This window comes from Astatotilapia calliptera, chromosome 22 (assembly GCF_900246225.1).
Source record: "Astatotilapia calliptera chromosome 22, fAstCal1.2, whole genome shotgun sequence".
Classification (NCBI taxonomy): Eukaryota; Metazoa; Chordata; class Actinopteri; order Cichliformes; family Cichlidae; genus Astatotilapia; species Astatotilapia calliptera.
Window position 1 is genome coordinate 2,605,977 of NC_039322.1, and position 16,023 is coordinate 2,621,999.

The 16,023-nt window shown below is 45.1% G+C and overlaps 1 protein-coding gene across 1 annotated transcript in view; it reads left to right on the plus strand.

Annotated features, from left to right (window-relative positions):
* Positions 1-16,023, plus strand: part of LOC113015141 (immunoglobulin kappa light chain-like) — a 175,437-nt gene that overhangs the window by 158,390 nt on the left and 1,024 nt on the right. Inside the window, exon 3 of the mRNA XM_026157078.1 lies at positions 15,615-15,652. Coding sequence (XP_026012863.1) covers positions 15,615-15,652 — 38 coding nt within the window. The remainder of the gene's footprint in view (positions 1-15,614; positions 15,653-16,023) is intronic.

Below are 16,023 nucleotides of genomic sequence, written 5' to 3' on the forward strand. Positions count from 1 at the left end.
CTGCTGATGCAAAGTGCCTCTCTATGGAAATGAACTGACTGAAAACAACAAGTAGTTGGATCAAATAGTCGATGCTGTTTATCAGTTAATCAGTCAGTTTATGTAAATGTTTTCTTTCTTGTGTTTTAGGACACATCCACACATTGATGGATGTGTGGGATTTTTAAATTTGGGTATTTTCTGCAATCTTTTACAAAAACATGTTCATTGACTGAGAGAGGCAAGAAAATGTTTCATGATCAAACCAGAGCAGTACTTTGTGATATAACCCCAAGTGTTGCCAAATGCCAACAAAACATGCAAACAATGTCTGAAGATAAAGGCTCAGACATCCATCCTTGTAAGACAAAATCTGATTTCCTCTTGTTCACTTAAAAAAGAAGAAGAAAAGAAATGTTGTACTTGTCTACTCAAACACATGAACAGAGTTTCAGAGAATCTTCACCCTGAAAGAGGTTTTAGAAACCTACCTGTCAGCAAATCAAAGAACCGCTTACATGTAAGCAACAGGACAGAATAGAAAAGTTTTCCCCCAAAAAAGAACCTGCACATTTGAACATGGCGTCAAAAATGAAAGACATTAAAAAATCAGAGGAAAGGTACAATTTGCAAAACCTATTTTAGAGTTTTGTATAACTCAGTACAAAAAAACTTGCAGTGATTCACATTGATGCATGATGCTGACCACAGGATGCAAAAGTTAAACATGCCCACAGCGCAGAATCATTCATCTCTGTTTTAATTTGATATTTTTATAACAGGACAACCTGTGAGGCTGGAAAGACGTCGGTTTCATGCCCTGAACAGGTCACTTTCTGTTTTGTGATGTAGTGTCTGCAGTGTTGGGAAGGTTACTTTTAAAATGTATTCCACTACAGATTACAGATTACATGCCCCAAAATGTATTTTGTAACGTATTCTGAATACTTTGGATTACTTAATATATGATCATGCTTTTTACAACTACATGAATGTGATTTATTACTGTTACTGAAGGCTACTCGCCGTACCAATAACAACTCGATTTTTACATCTTAATATAAATGAGTAACAGTAGGTGGACATTAGGTAAGGCTGCACTTTTTGCAGTGATCTGCAAACGCATATATAAAACAGGTCCGCGGCTCCAAACCGTAGTAAAGGGACCTCTGGCTAATCCGTCGGGTTCGTGTCGGGCTCGTAGCTGAAAACTAGCTTTACTTTGTTGTCTGGGTCAAGTTTGTAAGAGACAGAGAGAGGCGTTGAAGGGCTGCTCCAGCAGAACTTATTGTTTCGGAGGAAAACACGAACACAGGGTCCAGTCCAGTCTTAACAGCTTACTTACAGCTGGGCTCGTCAGGCTCTCTTTTTGGCTGCTGTGGTTATTATTATATTTACATGCTTCCAGCTCCCGTTTCTGCTCGATGACAGCTCATACTTTTTCTCCCTCTTCGCGCTCACAGACACATAACAGGTACAGCAGTCCATTCTCCCTGCAGCACGGACTACACTGCCCATCAGGCTGCATTCTTTAGGGCGATGCCTGTAACACTCTGCCTGTTGCCTTCATATTAAATCATTTTTTGAATAATAGTTTTTAAATATTTTTTAATATTTCTTCACGTCATAATGCTGGCAGGAAGTAGAGATGACATGGGCCGCAAGATTGAGACACAGACATCAGAGCCTCTTAATGTTTTCTTTGGGTTTCAACCAGCGTGGAATTACCATAGAGAGTGCACAGCCTAACATATGAAACAGGAGAAGACGTGTAATCCATTTATTTCAACAAAGTAATTGTAATCTGAATTGATGTGATTAGCAGAGTAATCCAAAGAGTGGAAATGTGCTGGAAATTTCTTTTATTTTATGAATTTGTCACATGTTTTAGTAATATCACTTTTGGGTCACTTCAAGGTTCACATGTGGGGAAGATTCAGCTTTAACTCTATTGCACAAAGTCAGGCATCGTTAGAAAGTTGGTGACACCCAGAGGGGGAGAATTCAACAGGTGGTGAAGTCTTTTGTTAATCAGGTCTTTGAGGATGTGGGGAAGAGGCAAGGAGCAGTCTCTATGTGACACTGGAAGAGGAGATAAAGTTGTAAACTCTCTCCCTCTCTTGGAGGGGTCAAGGGTGTGACAACAGCTGTGGAAATGCCTTCTGTTTGACTGTATTTAAAGAGGGCTGCTATTCATCTTTAGACACACGTATCAGTGCCCCACTGAATGTCGTCTCTCCCTCAACTGCTTGGGAATTAAAAAGGTGTTGGCTCATCGTGTCTGCAGACTTTGTTGATTATATTTCCATGACATTATTCTGCAGTGACAAAGTGAGATATGTCACAACAAAGGAGCGAAAACTGAAAAAGTGTTTGTTTACATTGTTGAGTTAACACCGAATATAAAAGCTTCAGTGCTCTTTGGTACGGATTCTCCAGTTTTTTTATTTAAAAGTTTTATAATTACGATTTTGATTATGTCCCCACATTCGGTGTCAATGATGGTGATGATACTGGAGGATAAACGTGAGCTCTAACACATGAGTCTGCCTACAGGAGGGAGGTTGAACGTCTGGTGTCCTGGTGCAGCCACAACAACCTGGTGCTGAATGCCCAGAAGACAGTGGAGATTATTGTGGACTTCAGGAAGCACACAGCCCCACTCCCCCCATCATCCTGACTGACACCCCCATCACCTCTGTGGACTCATTCCGCTTCCTGGGTACCACCATCACCCAGGACCTGAAGTGGGAGCCCACCATCACCTCCGTCATCAAGAAAGCCCAGCAGAGGATGTACTTCCTGAGGCAGCTGAAGAAATTCAACCTGCCAACACGGACGATGATGCAGTTCTACACTGCAATCATCGAGTCCATCCTCACCTCCTCCATCACCGTGTGGTACGCTGGAGCCACTATCAGGGACAAACAGAGACTGCAGCGTGTTGTGCGCTCTGCTGAGAAGGTGATTGGCTGCAGACTCCCATCTCTGCAGGACCTGCACACCTCCAGGATACTGGGGCGTGCAGCTCGGATCTCAGCTGACCCTTCTCACCCTGGACACAGTCTGTTTGACCTGCTCCCCTCAGGCAGGAGGCTCCGGTCCATTCGCACCAGAACCTCTCGCCATAAGAACAGTTTCTTCCCCTCTGCTGTCGGACACATGAACAATAAACGTATGACTGTTCCCACCACTAACACATGACCCTACGCTGTGTTCACTGCATCATTCCATGTTTGCACTGATCACCACCTGCACTCATGTATATATCTTTCTACGTAGCACTCTTAATTCGTATTCTCATGTATATATCTCATGCATATATCTTTCTACGTAGCACTTTTAATTCTTATTCTTACTTTTATTTTTTTCATGTCTATTTAAGCGCAATTTATGACAGTATGTTTGCACTGAAGCACCGCAGCAATTTCCTGATGTTGTAAACCTGCTCAACATTTGGCAATAAAACCCTTTCTGATTCTGATTCTGATTCTGATCTGCTCAAATTTACACAGCTTTCACATCACTTCATTGTAGGGGTCGAGTTTTTCTTTATTTGTTACCTGTCTATGAATCTACAGTGTTCAGTTGAGTCACATTCCAAATATGCTGTGAAAAACTCTTTTTAAACGAGTCGTGCTGGAGTCAGTCAGATGATTTCCATAGAGAGGCACTTTGCATCAGCAGCACCATGCTCCAGTGCTCTGGGAGAGTTTATAGTCCTGAGAGTTGAACACTGGATGACTGACAGCTGTCCTTCATCACAACAGAAGCCACAGAAATCCTCCTCATCAAAAACATGACTTTGATCTGCATCCTCATCTGGACTCTCCTCTGCTGCTGCTTCACAGGTAAAGTCCAGAGAATCAAACTCCTCTCCTCTATCAACATCTGTCCCTCTGAAAAGCCCACAAAACCATGAAGCTGCTTTATGTTTTTGTCTCTGTGTCCTCAGAGTCCAGAGGACAGATCACAGTGACTCAGCCTGGAGCAGTGAGCTCTGCTGTGGGAGGAACTGTGAGCATCAAGTGTACGACCAGTCAGGATGTTTATGGCAACAACCATTTGGCCTTGTACCAACAGAAAGATGGAGGAACTCTCAAACGCTGTATATTTTCAAACATGAACATTGTTAAAATGATTTGGTCGATGTTTCATCTTTCACTTTGTTATTCTCCTGGTCTTTCATTTGTTCAACTGTGATGCTAAAGTTCAAAAAACAAATCCCAGAATTGTTTTCAGTTAAGCTAAGCAGTGCCTTCATGTTCTAATTATCTTTAACATTACAGGGCTCTAGAATAACTTTTTGCCTTGGTTGCACTGGTGCGCCACTTTTTCAACCGCATCGCTTAACACCGCGGTTTTACATGTGCCCTTTTTTGGGGGGGAAATTGCTGTCCATACAGACAATATTGATTTGTAAATGATTAACTAACAATCGTGTTCTTGTGCTTAAAGTGCTTTGGCACTCTTTGGCCATAAGAATGCAGAGATGGAACCGAGTGTTATGGCACGCCGTCTTTCTCTCGGTTCTGCAATGTTTGTATGTTGTGTTCTTAGTGGTGTCCCTGCTAGCTTGGAAAACCCACTCCCTGTTGGTGTATGAGCGACAGACGCTTTTTAACATCCGTGACTCACTGCTGATGCTCCACAGTGTTAGCGAGCGATCTGGAGGAATCCCGCCGCCGTGCCGGAGGAGCAGCTTCGCCGTGATCACTGCTCTGCGCTTCCACAGGCCCCGCTGGTTTAGAAACTTATTCCCGTTAACGACAAGGAAGCAAGATGAACAGCAATTTTACTTGCTAGCAAGGGAGGCTGGTTGGAACCAGGCTCTTGGAGCTAAACGCTCCTCACCTGTCTGCTAGCCAGCATCAAGTAAACAGCCTTCCTTGCAGCTTTTTATTCTGAGAACACAAGCACTGTGTTTGTGTGTATGTGAGTGTGTATGTTTGTTTGGTGGTGCGTTTGTGTGACCTCCTGCTTATCAAAAGGGTCATAAAAGCAGGAAGCTTACTAACCAAGAAAACAGAACCCTCACATAGGATGTCCCTATAATGAAACACTACAGCCTCCCCCACCAACAAACAGGCTGGAGAGGTGGTCAGAGACAAAGGAATGTCTTTGACCATGCTGCTTGAACTAAGTCTTACACATTTAAGTAACACAATGACAACATTTAACAATTTGACTCCAACAGTCCCCCCTTTTTGTCAACTTTGTACTTAAATTTCCACTTATGCACCCTTGTGTTTGACAGTTCAGTATAGGCTTCATTCACACACAGCTCCTCACATCATTCACTTCCTACTGCTGCAAAAGTTCACAGTTCATACATGTACGAAACGTGCTTAGCAATTATCCTACTTCTCATTCATCTCACACCACAGGAAACTACATCCTGCAAGGAAACAAATGAATGTCAACAGTCAAAAACAAGAATCAACGTTCTCAAAAGAATATGCACTACAATCCAAATGTATGCAGACATAGGCATTCAAACACATCCGTTGGTTTTTGGTTTGTCCATGTGGCTTCCAGCTATCTTCAAAGCTGTAGCCTGGTCAACACTCCTCTTTATGACCCCTTTCAAACCCCCAAATCTTCTCACTGTAGACACCCTGTGGGGTGATCGAGTCACCTGGTGAATCATCTGCATTTACAACTCCTCTCCTTTCCTGTTGTCACTGCAGAAAAAGTTTTTTAAAGGAAATTGGATCAAGTTGTTTATGATCTTCTCCCCCCTTTTTGAGTCATGTCCACCCATGGCTCAAAACTCCAACCAACTTATATAAGTGTACATGATGTAAATGTAAACAAAAGAAAGCCCCTTTGACTGTCTGGCTTTTTCTTCATAATGATAGCCATATTAGGACACATAAAGGCAATGGTTATATATCTATATATTTTAGCACAAATGACAATATAAAAAATATCAATCCTAACAATGTCCATGTGTCAAAGTAACTGAGAATAAAAAACAGAAACATGAAGGAGATATTCCTGGCCTGGCTTTTTATAGCAGATAATCTTAAAACTATTCTGCAATTTTGCATAATTTTAAAAAGTTTACATTTCTTCAGTATTGAACAGCAGAAAATAGGTTTTCTTGTCCGAGGTCATTGAAGTAAAAGAAAAAAAGAAAAAAACACAGAGGCTGACAGAGCTGCAAACAACGGTAGACTGGTGGGTAATAAGCGAAGGAATAATGCAGAAAACAGAGATTTGAGACGGGAAACTGTTCTTGAATACAGAGAGAGAGAGAGAGAGAGAGCTGTGCATGAAGTGTGATTTTTATCTTGGTGGAAACAAAACAGTAAAGTAAGAGGGAATTCATGACGATGTTTATCAGATGTGAATAGTTTGTTGCTTCTTTTGCTGCTGGTTCAGTCAATTTTGCTTGGAGAGAGACAAAACCTGCAGCTCAGAATCAGCACAAAAAAGACGTAAACAGTGCGGACCCGACGCATCAGAATCAGTGAGCTGTCGGCTTTCAGCCCGATGGCGTGTCCGTCTACGTGCCGTCGTGTGAGAAAGCAGAGAAAGCTGATTCTGATGCGTCGGGTCCGCTCTGTGTGTTTACGCTGTGTGTCTTTGTGTGGAATCCGTTTACCTGCTCTCATTTACTGTTTGGTGGTTGATAAAATACTTTTGTGATCTTTAACCTGAGATTCCGGCGTTTCTGGGAGAATATATTTATGTTTAAAACTCGATTTAGGATTTAATGAATCAATGTCGCTTTATTCAAGCTACTCACCTCTCTCTATCTGCCTGTACTTTCAAACGTACAGACGGACTACATGAATATCTGAACTACGACCAATCAGAGAGGTCCCACCCCTGATTATCTCTGATTGGTTTAGACCACGATAGGAGCATAATGTGTGTCGGTTGTTGACCACAGGGAGAGTTTCAGAGTTGCAGAGAGTGTTTTTTTATTTTTTTATTTTACTCGAATAGTTGGTCGTACCGCTGCGACCTGAGATTATTTTTAATCGCACTTGCGACCAAATTGGTTGCACTCTACAGCCCTGCATTACATTTAATTTTTCTAACTTAGCTTTGCTCCAGTGGTAATTAGAGTGAAAGGACTTGAAAATCAAAGTTTTACTCGTCTCTGTAAAACAAATTATTCATACCACCTTTACTTAACAGGAGCTTTACTGTGATAGTTTTAATACATTCTTCTAATTTAGTATGCGTTTTAATATTTTCGTATTTTAAATTACGCAGGATATATGATAAACAATAATTTACTTGCAAAGAGTTTTAATTTCTACACAATACTTTCATTATGTGGAAAAAAAGTATTTTGAGATGGAATTGTTTTATTGATCTAGAACAAAAAGAAATTGTTCATGTTAATATATTTAGATCATATAAACAATATACAGGTACATTAGACAAAGAAAGTAAGAGAGAGAAAATACTACCAGACGGGAAATCTGAGGGGTGAGGGGAGCGTGCAAGCTCCAATCGACAGCACAGAGGATTCAATGATGGATCATGATTTGTGAGCAGCCACAGGAAACCAGAAGCTAGGGTGGTGATGGGGAATGACCGACCGGCAATTTCCTATGAACATCACCTAATGCTGTGTCACTGTTGCTAAGCATACTTGTGACAATCTGAAGAGGGTCTTCCTTGTTGTCATTGTTGTTGTCCATTTGCATCATGACCACCTTTACAGACTGCAAAAGTGATTCAACGGTGGGATTCATAACAGCAGTAAAACAACTGGATCAATACCCTTCCGAGGCAAGGTTTTTCTGCAGAGCATAAAAGGACAATAAGGAGTCCTAGTATTCCCCCCCCCACCAGGAAGAATGCCTGGAAGTGAGCGATGAGGGTGATAGAGGCCATAAAAAGTGCTCTATCAATAATCAAATATGCCTTTAGAGGTATCAATGTATAATGATAGGGTCTCAATCCTTGGTAGTCTGCAAAGACTTCTTCAGAGTGTTCTGGCATGCACACACATCCTAAGGTCATGAGTGAAAGGTCGTACCTTCTTTAAATATAGTAATGGAGACACCTACTCTGTATCTGTTAAGTAGTTAAGAGCCTTTTGTATATAGGTGGACCGCGTGGAACTCCGGGCACCAGCCTTACACACACAACACACACACACACACAACACACACCACCTACACAGCACACACCAACACACACACAACACACACCCACACATACATACAGTGCCTTGTCTTTGTAACCAAGGGGTTTACGATGGGGAGGTACTATTGTATTCGTGGTGAACTGTTTCCCAATAGCAAACGGAGGGGCGTCGTTGGGGTCATTTTTGTGGAGACACCGACGAGCCTCCATTGCAAATAAATCGATCGACGCTGACTGTCCGTTCTTCATTGATGAATTAAGTCTACTAAACCAGCGCAGGGCTGTGGAAACACAGACCAACAACACCCAGAATAGAAGACTAGTTTAACTAACTGGACTGCACACTTATTTTCCACACTGTCACCTCGAGTAGTGAAGGGCACGAAGTCTTGCCCCAAAGGACTATTTGTAGGTTGCTGCTCCCTTAGAGTAACCGAGCACCTGGATGACTGAGAGATATCTCTCTCCGGGGTTTTCAAGCGCGCGCGAACCCACTATTTGAACCCCGGAACACCATACCATCGGCTTGCATAACCCCCGTATAATCGGCGATCACAGCGAGTCTCCGCGACCGGCTTTATTAAAGGTAAGTGGGAAAATATGTTGGCCACCCTCTGCGCTGCTCAAAATATACCTCTCACCCCTTTTTGTTTATCTGCCCGGTCGACGAAAAGACGCGCAGTAATTGTAGAAACTAATGGTGGTGGTGCGTGTATTCGCCCAGATCAGCTGTCTGCGGCCCGGGATGGTGTAACTCCGTCACATCATCCCCTTCCACCCAGAGGTTGGCGTTGTGCGGCAACCTGGAGAGATAATCTGCCACTACACTGAGCTTGCCTGGTCTGTGACGGATGGTGAATCTGAAAGTCTGCAGTGAAAGGTACCAGCGTGTCAGTCGGCTGTTATGGTCCTTCATGGAATGGATCCAGGTGAGCGCTCGATGATCAGTTTCCAACTCAAACTCCCTTCCAAGTAAATAATACCTGAGTTTCTCCAGTGCCCACTTAATGGCCAAGGCCTCCTTCTCCACCGTTGAGTAGTTGGTCTCCCGTGGTAGCAGCTTGCGGCTTAGGTATAGGACCGGATGCTCTTCTCCAGGGTCCCCTTGGGCCAGCACTGCTCCCAGGCCACTTTTGGAGGCATCCACCTGGACCAGAAATCTCTTCCTGAAGTCTGGGCTCCTGAGAACTGGGGTCGTACACAGGCAGGTTTTCAGCCCTTTGAAGGCTTGTTCACATTCCGCTGTCCATGTGACAGGATTCCGTTGGTCCTTGCTGGTCAAAGCAGTAAGAGGGGCCGCAATAGTTGCAAACTGGGGCACAAATCTTCGGTACCAGCCAACCAGCCCCAGGAAAGACCGGACTTCCTTTTTGGTGCGAGGCCGAGGGCAGTTCTGGATAGCTTCCATTTTATCCATCTGCGGGCGCACCTCACCTCTGCCCACTTGGTAGCCAAGGTAGCGGGTCTCCTGCCGTGCCCACTCGAATTTAGAGGGGTTGAGGGTCAACCCTGCCTTATGGATTCTTCTCAGGAATTCGGACAGGTGCTGCAGATGCTCTTCCTAGGTGTTGCTGAAGATCATTACATCATCCAGGTAGGCGGCACTATAGGGGTCACACCCCTGTAGTAATTTGTCCATCAGCCTTTGGAAGGTGGCCGGTGCCCCATGTAGGCCAAATGGCATCACCGTGAACTGGAACAGGCCGGCAGGTGTCCTGAAGGCGGTGTACGGTCGAGAAGACTCCTCCAGTGGCACTTGCCAGTAACCTTTGCAAAGATCCAAGGTGGTGATGTACCTGGCCGCTCCGATCTTCTCCAGCAAATCCTCGGTTCGAGGCATAGGGTAGGCATCAAACTCTGAAATGGAATTAAGCTTCCAGAAATCAATGCAGATGCGTAGGGAGCCATCTTTGAAGATGATGACCACCGGGCTACACCACTCTGAGCAGGACGGCTCTATCACCCCAAGTGATAGCAAGCATCTTCTCCACCTCCTGTCGCAGTTTATCCACTAGGTGCTGTGGAACCCGGTATGGACGTTGGAGGATGGGATGTCCATCCTTTAGGCGTATCACATGTTCGACAAGGGTGGTCCTGCCGGGGTTAACTGAACACAGAGATGGAGTCTCCCAAAGGACTTGGAATAGCTCAGCAGCCTGCTGTGGGGTAAGATGAGTCAGCACCGGAGACATCGGATCGGCTCCCTGCTCGGGTTCTGTCTTCCCTTCTCTTGGCACTTCTCTTGCCATCAGAGCTTTCGCAGGGGCCTGGTGGGCACGCTCTTCCCATTCTTTCAGGAGATTCACATGGTAAGTCTGCTTCGGTTTCCTCTTTTCAGGATGATGAATCTCATAGGTCACTGGCCCCATTCTGCGAAGAACTGTGTATGGCCCTTGCCATTTCGCCAGAAGTTTACTGTTGGCTGACGGGAGAAGTAACAACACCTTTTGACCAGGTTGAAATTCACGTTGCCGGGCCTGTTGGTCATACCAGGTCTTCTGGCTTCGTTGAGCGTCTCGCAGGTTGACCTCTCCATGGTATCTCCCCAACCGATCTCTCATTTCCAGCACAAATTGCACCACTCCTTTATCATTTGGAGCAGAAGCAGGAGACTCCCAACCCTTCCGGAGGAGATCCAATGGCCCCTGCACATCCCAACCATAGAGTAGCTCGAATGGTGAGAAACCAGTGGAAGCCTGGGGAACTTCTCTGTACACAAACAGCAGGAAGGGTAGCCACTGGTCGCAGTCTTTCCCAGTGTCTGACACAAACTTCTGCAGCATCCTCTTCAGAGTTTGGTTGAACCTCTCCACTAACCCATCTGTCTGTGTATGGTAGGGTGACGTCCTGATGGCAGAGATGCCTAGCTGGTTGTGGAAGAGCTGCATCAACCTAGAGGTAAAGTTAGTCCCTTGGTCGGTCAAAATCTCATCTGGTATCCCCACCCGGGAGAACAGCTGTACTAGTGCACGCAGAACATTGGGTGCCATGAACGCACGCAGGGGGAACGCTTCTGGGAAACGAGTCGCATAATCACACACCACCAAAATGTACTGATGACCCCGACTACTTTTTACCAGAGGACCCACAATGTCCATAGCTATCCTACGGAAGGGGGTGGAGATGACCGGAAGTGGCTGTGGCAGGGCCCTGTCTGACTTGCGAGCTGGACAAGTTTTCTGGCAGGTAGGGCATGTACGGCAATATTTTTGTATGTCTGTGTACATTGATGGCCAAAAGAAACGTGAGCTAACTCACATATAGGTTTTTTGGCGACCCAGATGACCTGCCCAGGGGAGGGTATGTGCTAATTGCATAATGAGGGGTCTACAACTAGAAGGTATCACAAGCCATTGGTGGTCACCGTCAACTGCATACAACACATTTTTGTCAACAATGAACTTCTCTTTCCCTCCCCATTTCCCAGTTCCCCCTTCAGTCACATTAGCAAAGAAAACTTTCAACGTTTCATCCTCCCTTTGCAACAAAGTGATGTTTTCTGGTACATCCCATTTCATGCTCTTAGTGTCCGGCCCCTTTGACCATAGCTACTTCTCAATGCGGCGTTGGCGGCGGGATTTTCTTGTCCCATTAGTGCCACCCTCGCACAGACTACTGTCAACGTCTGGCAAGGGTTGGAATCCAGCCTTCATTTGGGCTCTAGTGACCACTGGGCCAGACACGTTTAATTTAGTATTCCCCTTATCCCCCACATCAGTCTCTGTCCACTGTTCTTCTTTTTCTTGCAGCAAGTCCATGAGTACAGGCAAGTCCATCCCCAGAATAACCTCTACAGGCAAGTTCTGTACCACCCCAACTGACAACAGGTATGGCTGTTCATTAATAGTCACTGTTACCTCCACTTTTGGGTATGGATGTTTATCGCCATGCACACATGGTAAATGGTAAATGGTCTGTATTTATATAGCGCTTTACTAGTCCCTAAGGACCCCAAAGCGCTTTACATATCCAGTCATCCACCCATTCACACACTGGTGATGGTAAGCTACATTGTAGCCACAGCCACCCTGGGGCGCACTGACAGAGGCGAGGCTGCCAGACACTGGCACCACCGGGCCCTCTGACCACCACCAGTAGGCAACGGGTGAAGTGTCTTGCCCAAGGACACAACGACCGAGACTGTCCAAGCCGGGGCTCGAACCGGCAACCTTCCGATTACAAGGCGAACTCCCAACTCTTGAGCCACGATCGCCCTTAAAACTTCTTCCTGTCTGCTATAGTCCACACTGTTCACTGGTACCAAACTATGCTTAATTAAAGACATAAAACTACCAGTGTCCAGAGAAGCAGTAGCCTGCAGACCATTGACCATTGACCTTTACTTTTTTATAGCGTTGCACATCCACTGGCTGGACCCTTGTGGGCTCCATCTCCAGCCGGGGTGCATAGCAGGCACCAGTGACTTTAGCCTTCCGGATAGGGCATACCGAGGCTTTATGACCTGGCTGCTGGCAATAATAACAAAGAAAGTCCTTACCCGCTCCTCGTAAGTTTGATGCCTTGGGGTTTTCTGGTGGCTCTGGGTTGCTCTCCCTTTTCAGAAGACCCGATGATGGGAGTGGTGGTCGCTGTGGCATCCCAGATGAGCGTGCAGGTGGTGCTCCTGTACACACATTGAAGTACTGTGACACCAGCTTAGCAGCGGTCAGTCCATCTGCTGGCTCATGCTCCCTCACCCAGGTCCTGACCTCCCCTGGAAGTACCCGGATTAACTGCTCCAAGATGATAGCTTCTCCCATCTCTTCTTTAGTATGCTGCTCTGGTCGGATCCAGCGCCGATAGAGGCCCTTCAGGCGATAATAGGTCTCAGTGGGGCTCTCACCAGGTGGAACTGTATTGGACCGGAACGTCTGCCGATACGTCTCAGGGGAAATGTCAAATTTGGTTAGCAACGCCGCTTTTAAATCTTCATAACGATGGGCTCTTTCTTCATCCATTGCAGTGTAGGCCTCCAACGCCTTCCCCGATAGCAGTGGAACCAGACGACAGGCCCATTCACTCTCTGGCCATCTCCAGGTTTTGGCAACTCGCTCAAAACGCAACAAATAGTTCTCAATGTCTTCCCCCATCTGATAGGGTGGAATTTTTGGCCCAGCAGATCGCATCCACTCTGAGACTGACTGGTTGAGGCTGTTGATCACTGCTTGTGACTGACGAGAGGGAACCTCCTCTGGGGGATCCCGGTATCCTCTTTGACGTGCAGGTGTAGGCAGTACCATTCTGGGGCTGCTTGCTGTTGCGGTGCTTGGCGTGGCCGTTGCTGCTGTGGTGCTTGCTCCGGCTGGTGCTTGGGCTGGACTTTGCTGACCAGCAAAATCTGAATGCAGCTGAGCGTTGGGAGGGGAAACAGTCCTCAGCCCCCTGAGTTCTGTCAAAAAAACCTCCTCTCTCCTTTGCTGTCCCGCCAGGAAGTCCCTCATCATCGCAATCAGCTCTCCATTTGGGTCACGTGCTGAGGTCGAAGCTGTAGGCAATTCTGGAAAAATCCTGCCGGAAACCTCCTCCTCCTCCTCTGCTGAAGAAGATGACGCCGGCACTGTGTCCGATGCCAGCTCCTCTGCTGTCTTCTCCACTGGAAGCTCATGCTGCTGGGACCGCAGCCCTGTGCGCTTAACTGGGAGGCGCGTTTTCCTCTTCCGACTAGCAATCCCACTTCTGACACCATATGTCGCGGGGTCCTCTCCTAAACTTCTCCCGAACAAATGCAGGCGTAGTCAGGAAGCATTCAGTGTGGATAATTTATTCTGCTGGCCTCCCAGGTGCACAAAAGATTATTTACAAAGAAAATAGGAAACTAACTTAAGTCAACACAAAACAAATATCTATATACAAAACACAGTCTGCATGTTACCCTCTCTGTAACATCTCACTGAAAGAACCCAGGTAGGCCCTGACAGCCTTCTTTTATACCCCATGGCCCCTCCCACTAGGCATAATAGTCATCTCTTTATTATTTCTTTCACCAAACAATCTTTCCCCCTCAGCTTATTTCCAGCTGTATTCCTACAATACATATATGTATATACAGACATTTATGGCCAATTCCAGGCAGCCTACAGTGTTTCACAACAACAAAAAAGCAAACAAAAAAAATAATGCAGTTCGCGTGACCTTTCAAGCGCGCGCAAACCCACTATTTGAACCCGAGAACACCATACCATCGGCTTGCATAACCCCCGTACAATCGGCGATCACAGCGAGTCTCCGCGACCGGCTTTATTAAAGGTAAGTGGGAAAATATGTTGGCCACCTTCTGCGCTGCTCAAAATATACCTCTCACCCCTTTTTGTTTATCTGCCCGGTCGACGAAAAGACGCGCAGTAATTGTAGAAACTAATGGTGGTGGTGCATGTATGAGCCCAGATCAGCTGTCTGCGGCCCGGGACGGTGTAACTCCGTCACAACAGGGAACAATAACGCCTGTACCAGTTGTTGTATAGCAGAGGTGCTCAAGTATAAAAACAATAATAAACACAATGCTTTGGTTCTATAACATTTTTCTATCATTACTTTATTTTGGATTAGGTGCATGAGCTTTTAAGTATGGATAATTAAATAATAGATTAATGAAACACCAGAGTGTGCCCTGTTCTGAGATGTACAGCAAGTGGAGAGTGACAGATGAGATGAGGAGATGGAAGAGTGACTCACAGGCAGAGCCGAGTTCATTTCCCACAGTTTTGTTGTTTAATGCTTCTGAGCGCTGTCACCAATCTTTGCATTTTATTATCATCTCATAACACTTCTTTAATCAGCTGCCATCTCTGCTGTGGACTTTTTACTGTCTACAGTCTCAAAGCAACACAGACCTCCATCACTATCTGCAGCAGGAGCAGCAGCAACCCCTCAACAGCAACAGTGTTGTTGTTATTCAGCCTGGTTCCATGTGCCCCTTTTGAACTTTGAGCACCCGTCCCTTCCAGCATCTCTGCACGGCCCTGCTCAGAATCATCATCTGTTTTAGGTTGACATTTTATATGTTTTGTAGAATAACAGGACAAACTGTGAGACTGGAAAGACTTGAGCTTCATGCTCTGTTTTGTGACGTAGTGTGTAATGCTCAGCAGTATTATCATTTTAACTGGTTCTGTGCGCGATCTGAAGACACTAAGTGTTTGTGAGAGAACATAAAACTGTTTTGATGCATTTGTGAGGTTTTACCTGATGAGTTTTAAGTTTTGTGATTGTAGCTTGAAAATTAAATTTAATGTTTAGAGTTATGATAAAGAAGGTGGAAGCATTAAAGTGATGTATCTTAACAGTTGTTAAATGTAAATGACCAAATTGGATTATTGGAATATAGTTTTATTGTGTTTCGTTGTTTTTTATGTAAAAATTATAATATTAATATGTTATGAAATTATGATTTAAAGAATTCATATTGTTGAGTTTGTTTGTCTCAGAGTCAGAGAGCCGTGTCTCTCTACAGTCAGAGGTTTTTGTACGGCGCCTCAATGAGTTTGTATCACTGTGGGCCCCCATGAGTTTGTATCACTGTGGTGGACTTTTGGTGGAGGAACCAGACTGCAAGTTGGAAGTAAGTCAAACTTAAACCTCATTTACTTTAGCAAATTTCTTTCTTTTGATTATCTTAACTTTTCTGTTCAATGCGCCTAAAAAAACCTGAGGAAAATAGTTTTTAGATAAATCTTCATGAAGAAACAAAGTTAGCTTCAGAATAAATGTTAAAATGAATATTAAACACAATATAAAACATCAGAGTGGACTTGAGGATATTTTACATATACATACATCTGGTTAAGTCTCGAGAGCTTTTAGTTTTAATCCAGTCTGACAGAGTCAGAGAGCCGTGTCTCTCTACAGTCAGAGGTTTTTGTACGGCGCCTCAATGAGTTTGTATCACTGTGGTGGACTTTTGGTGGAGGAACCAGACTGCAAGTTGGAAGT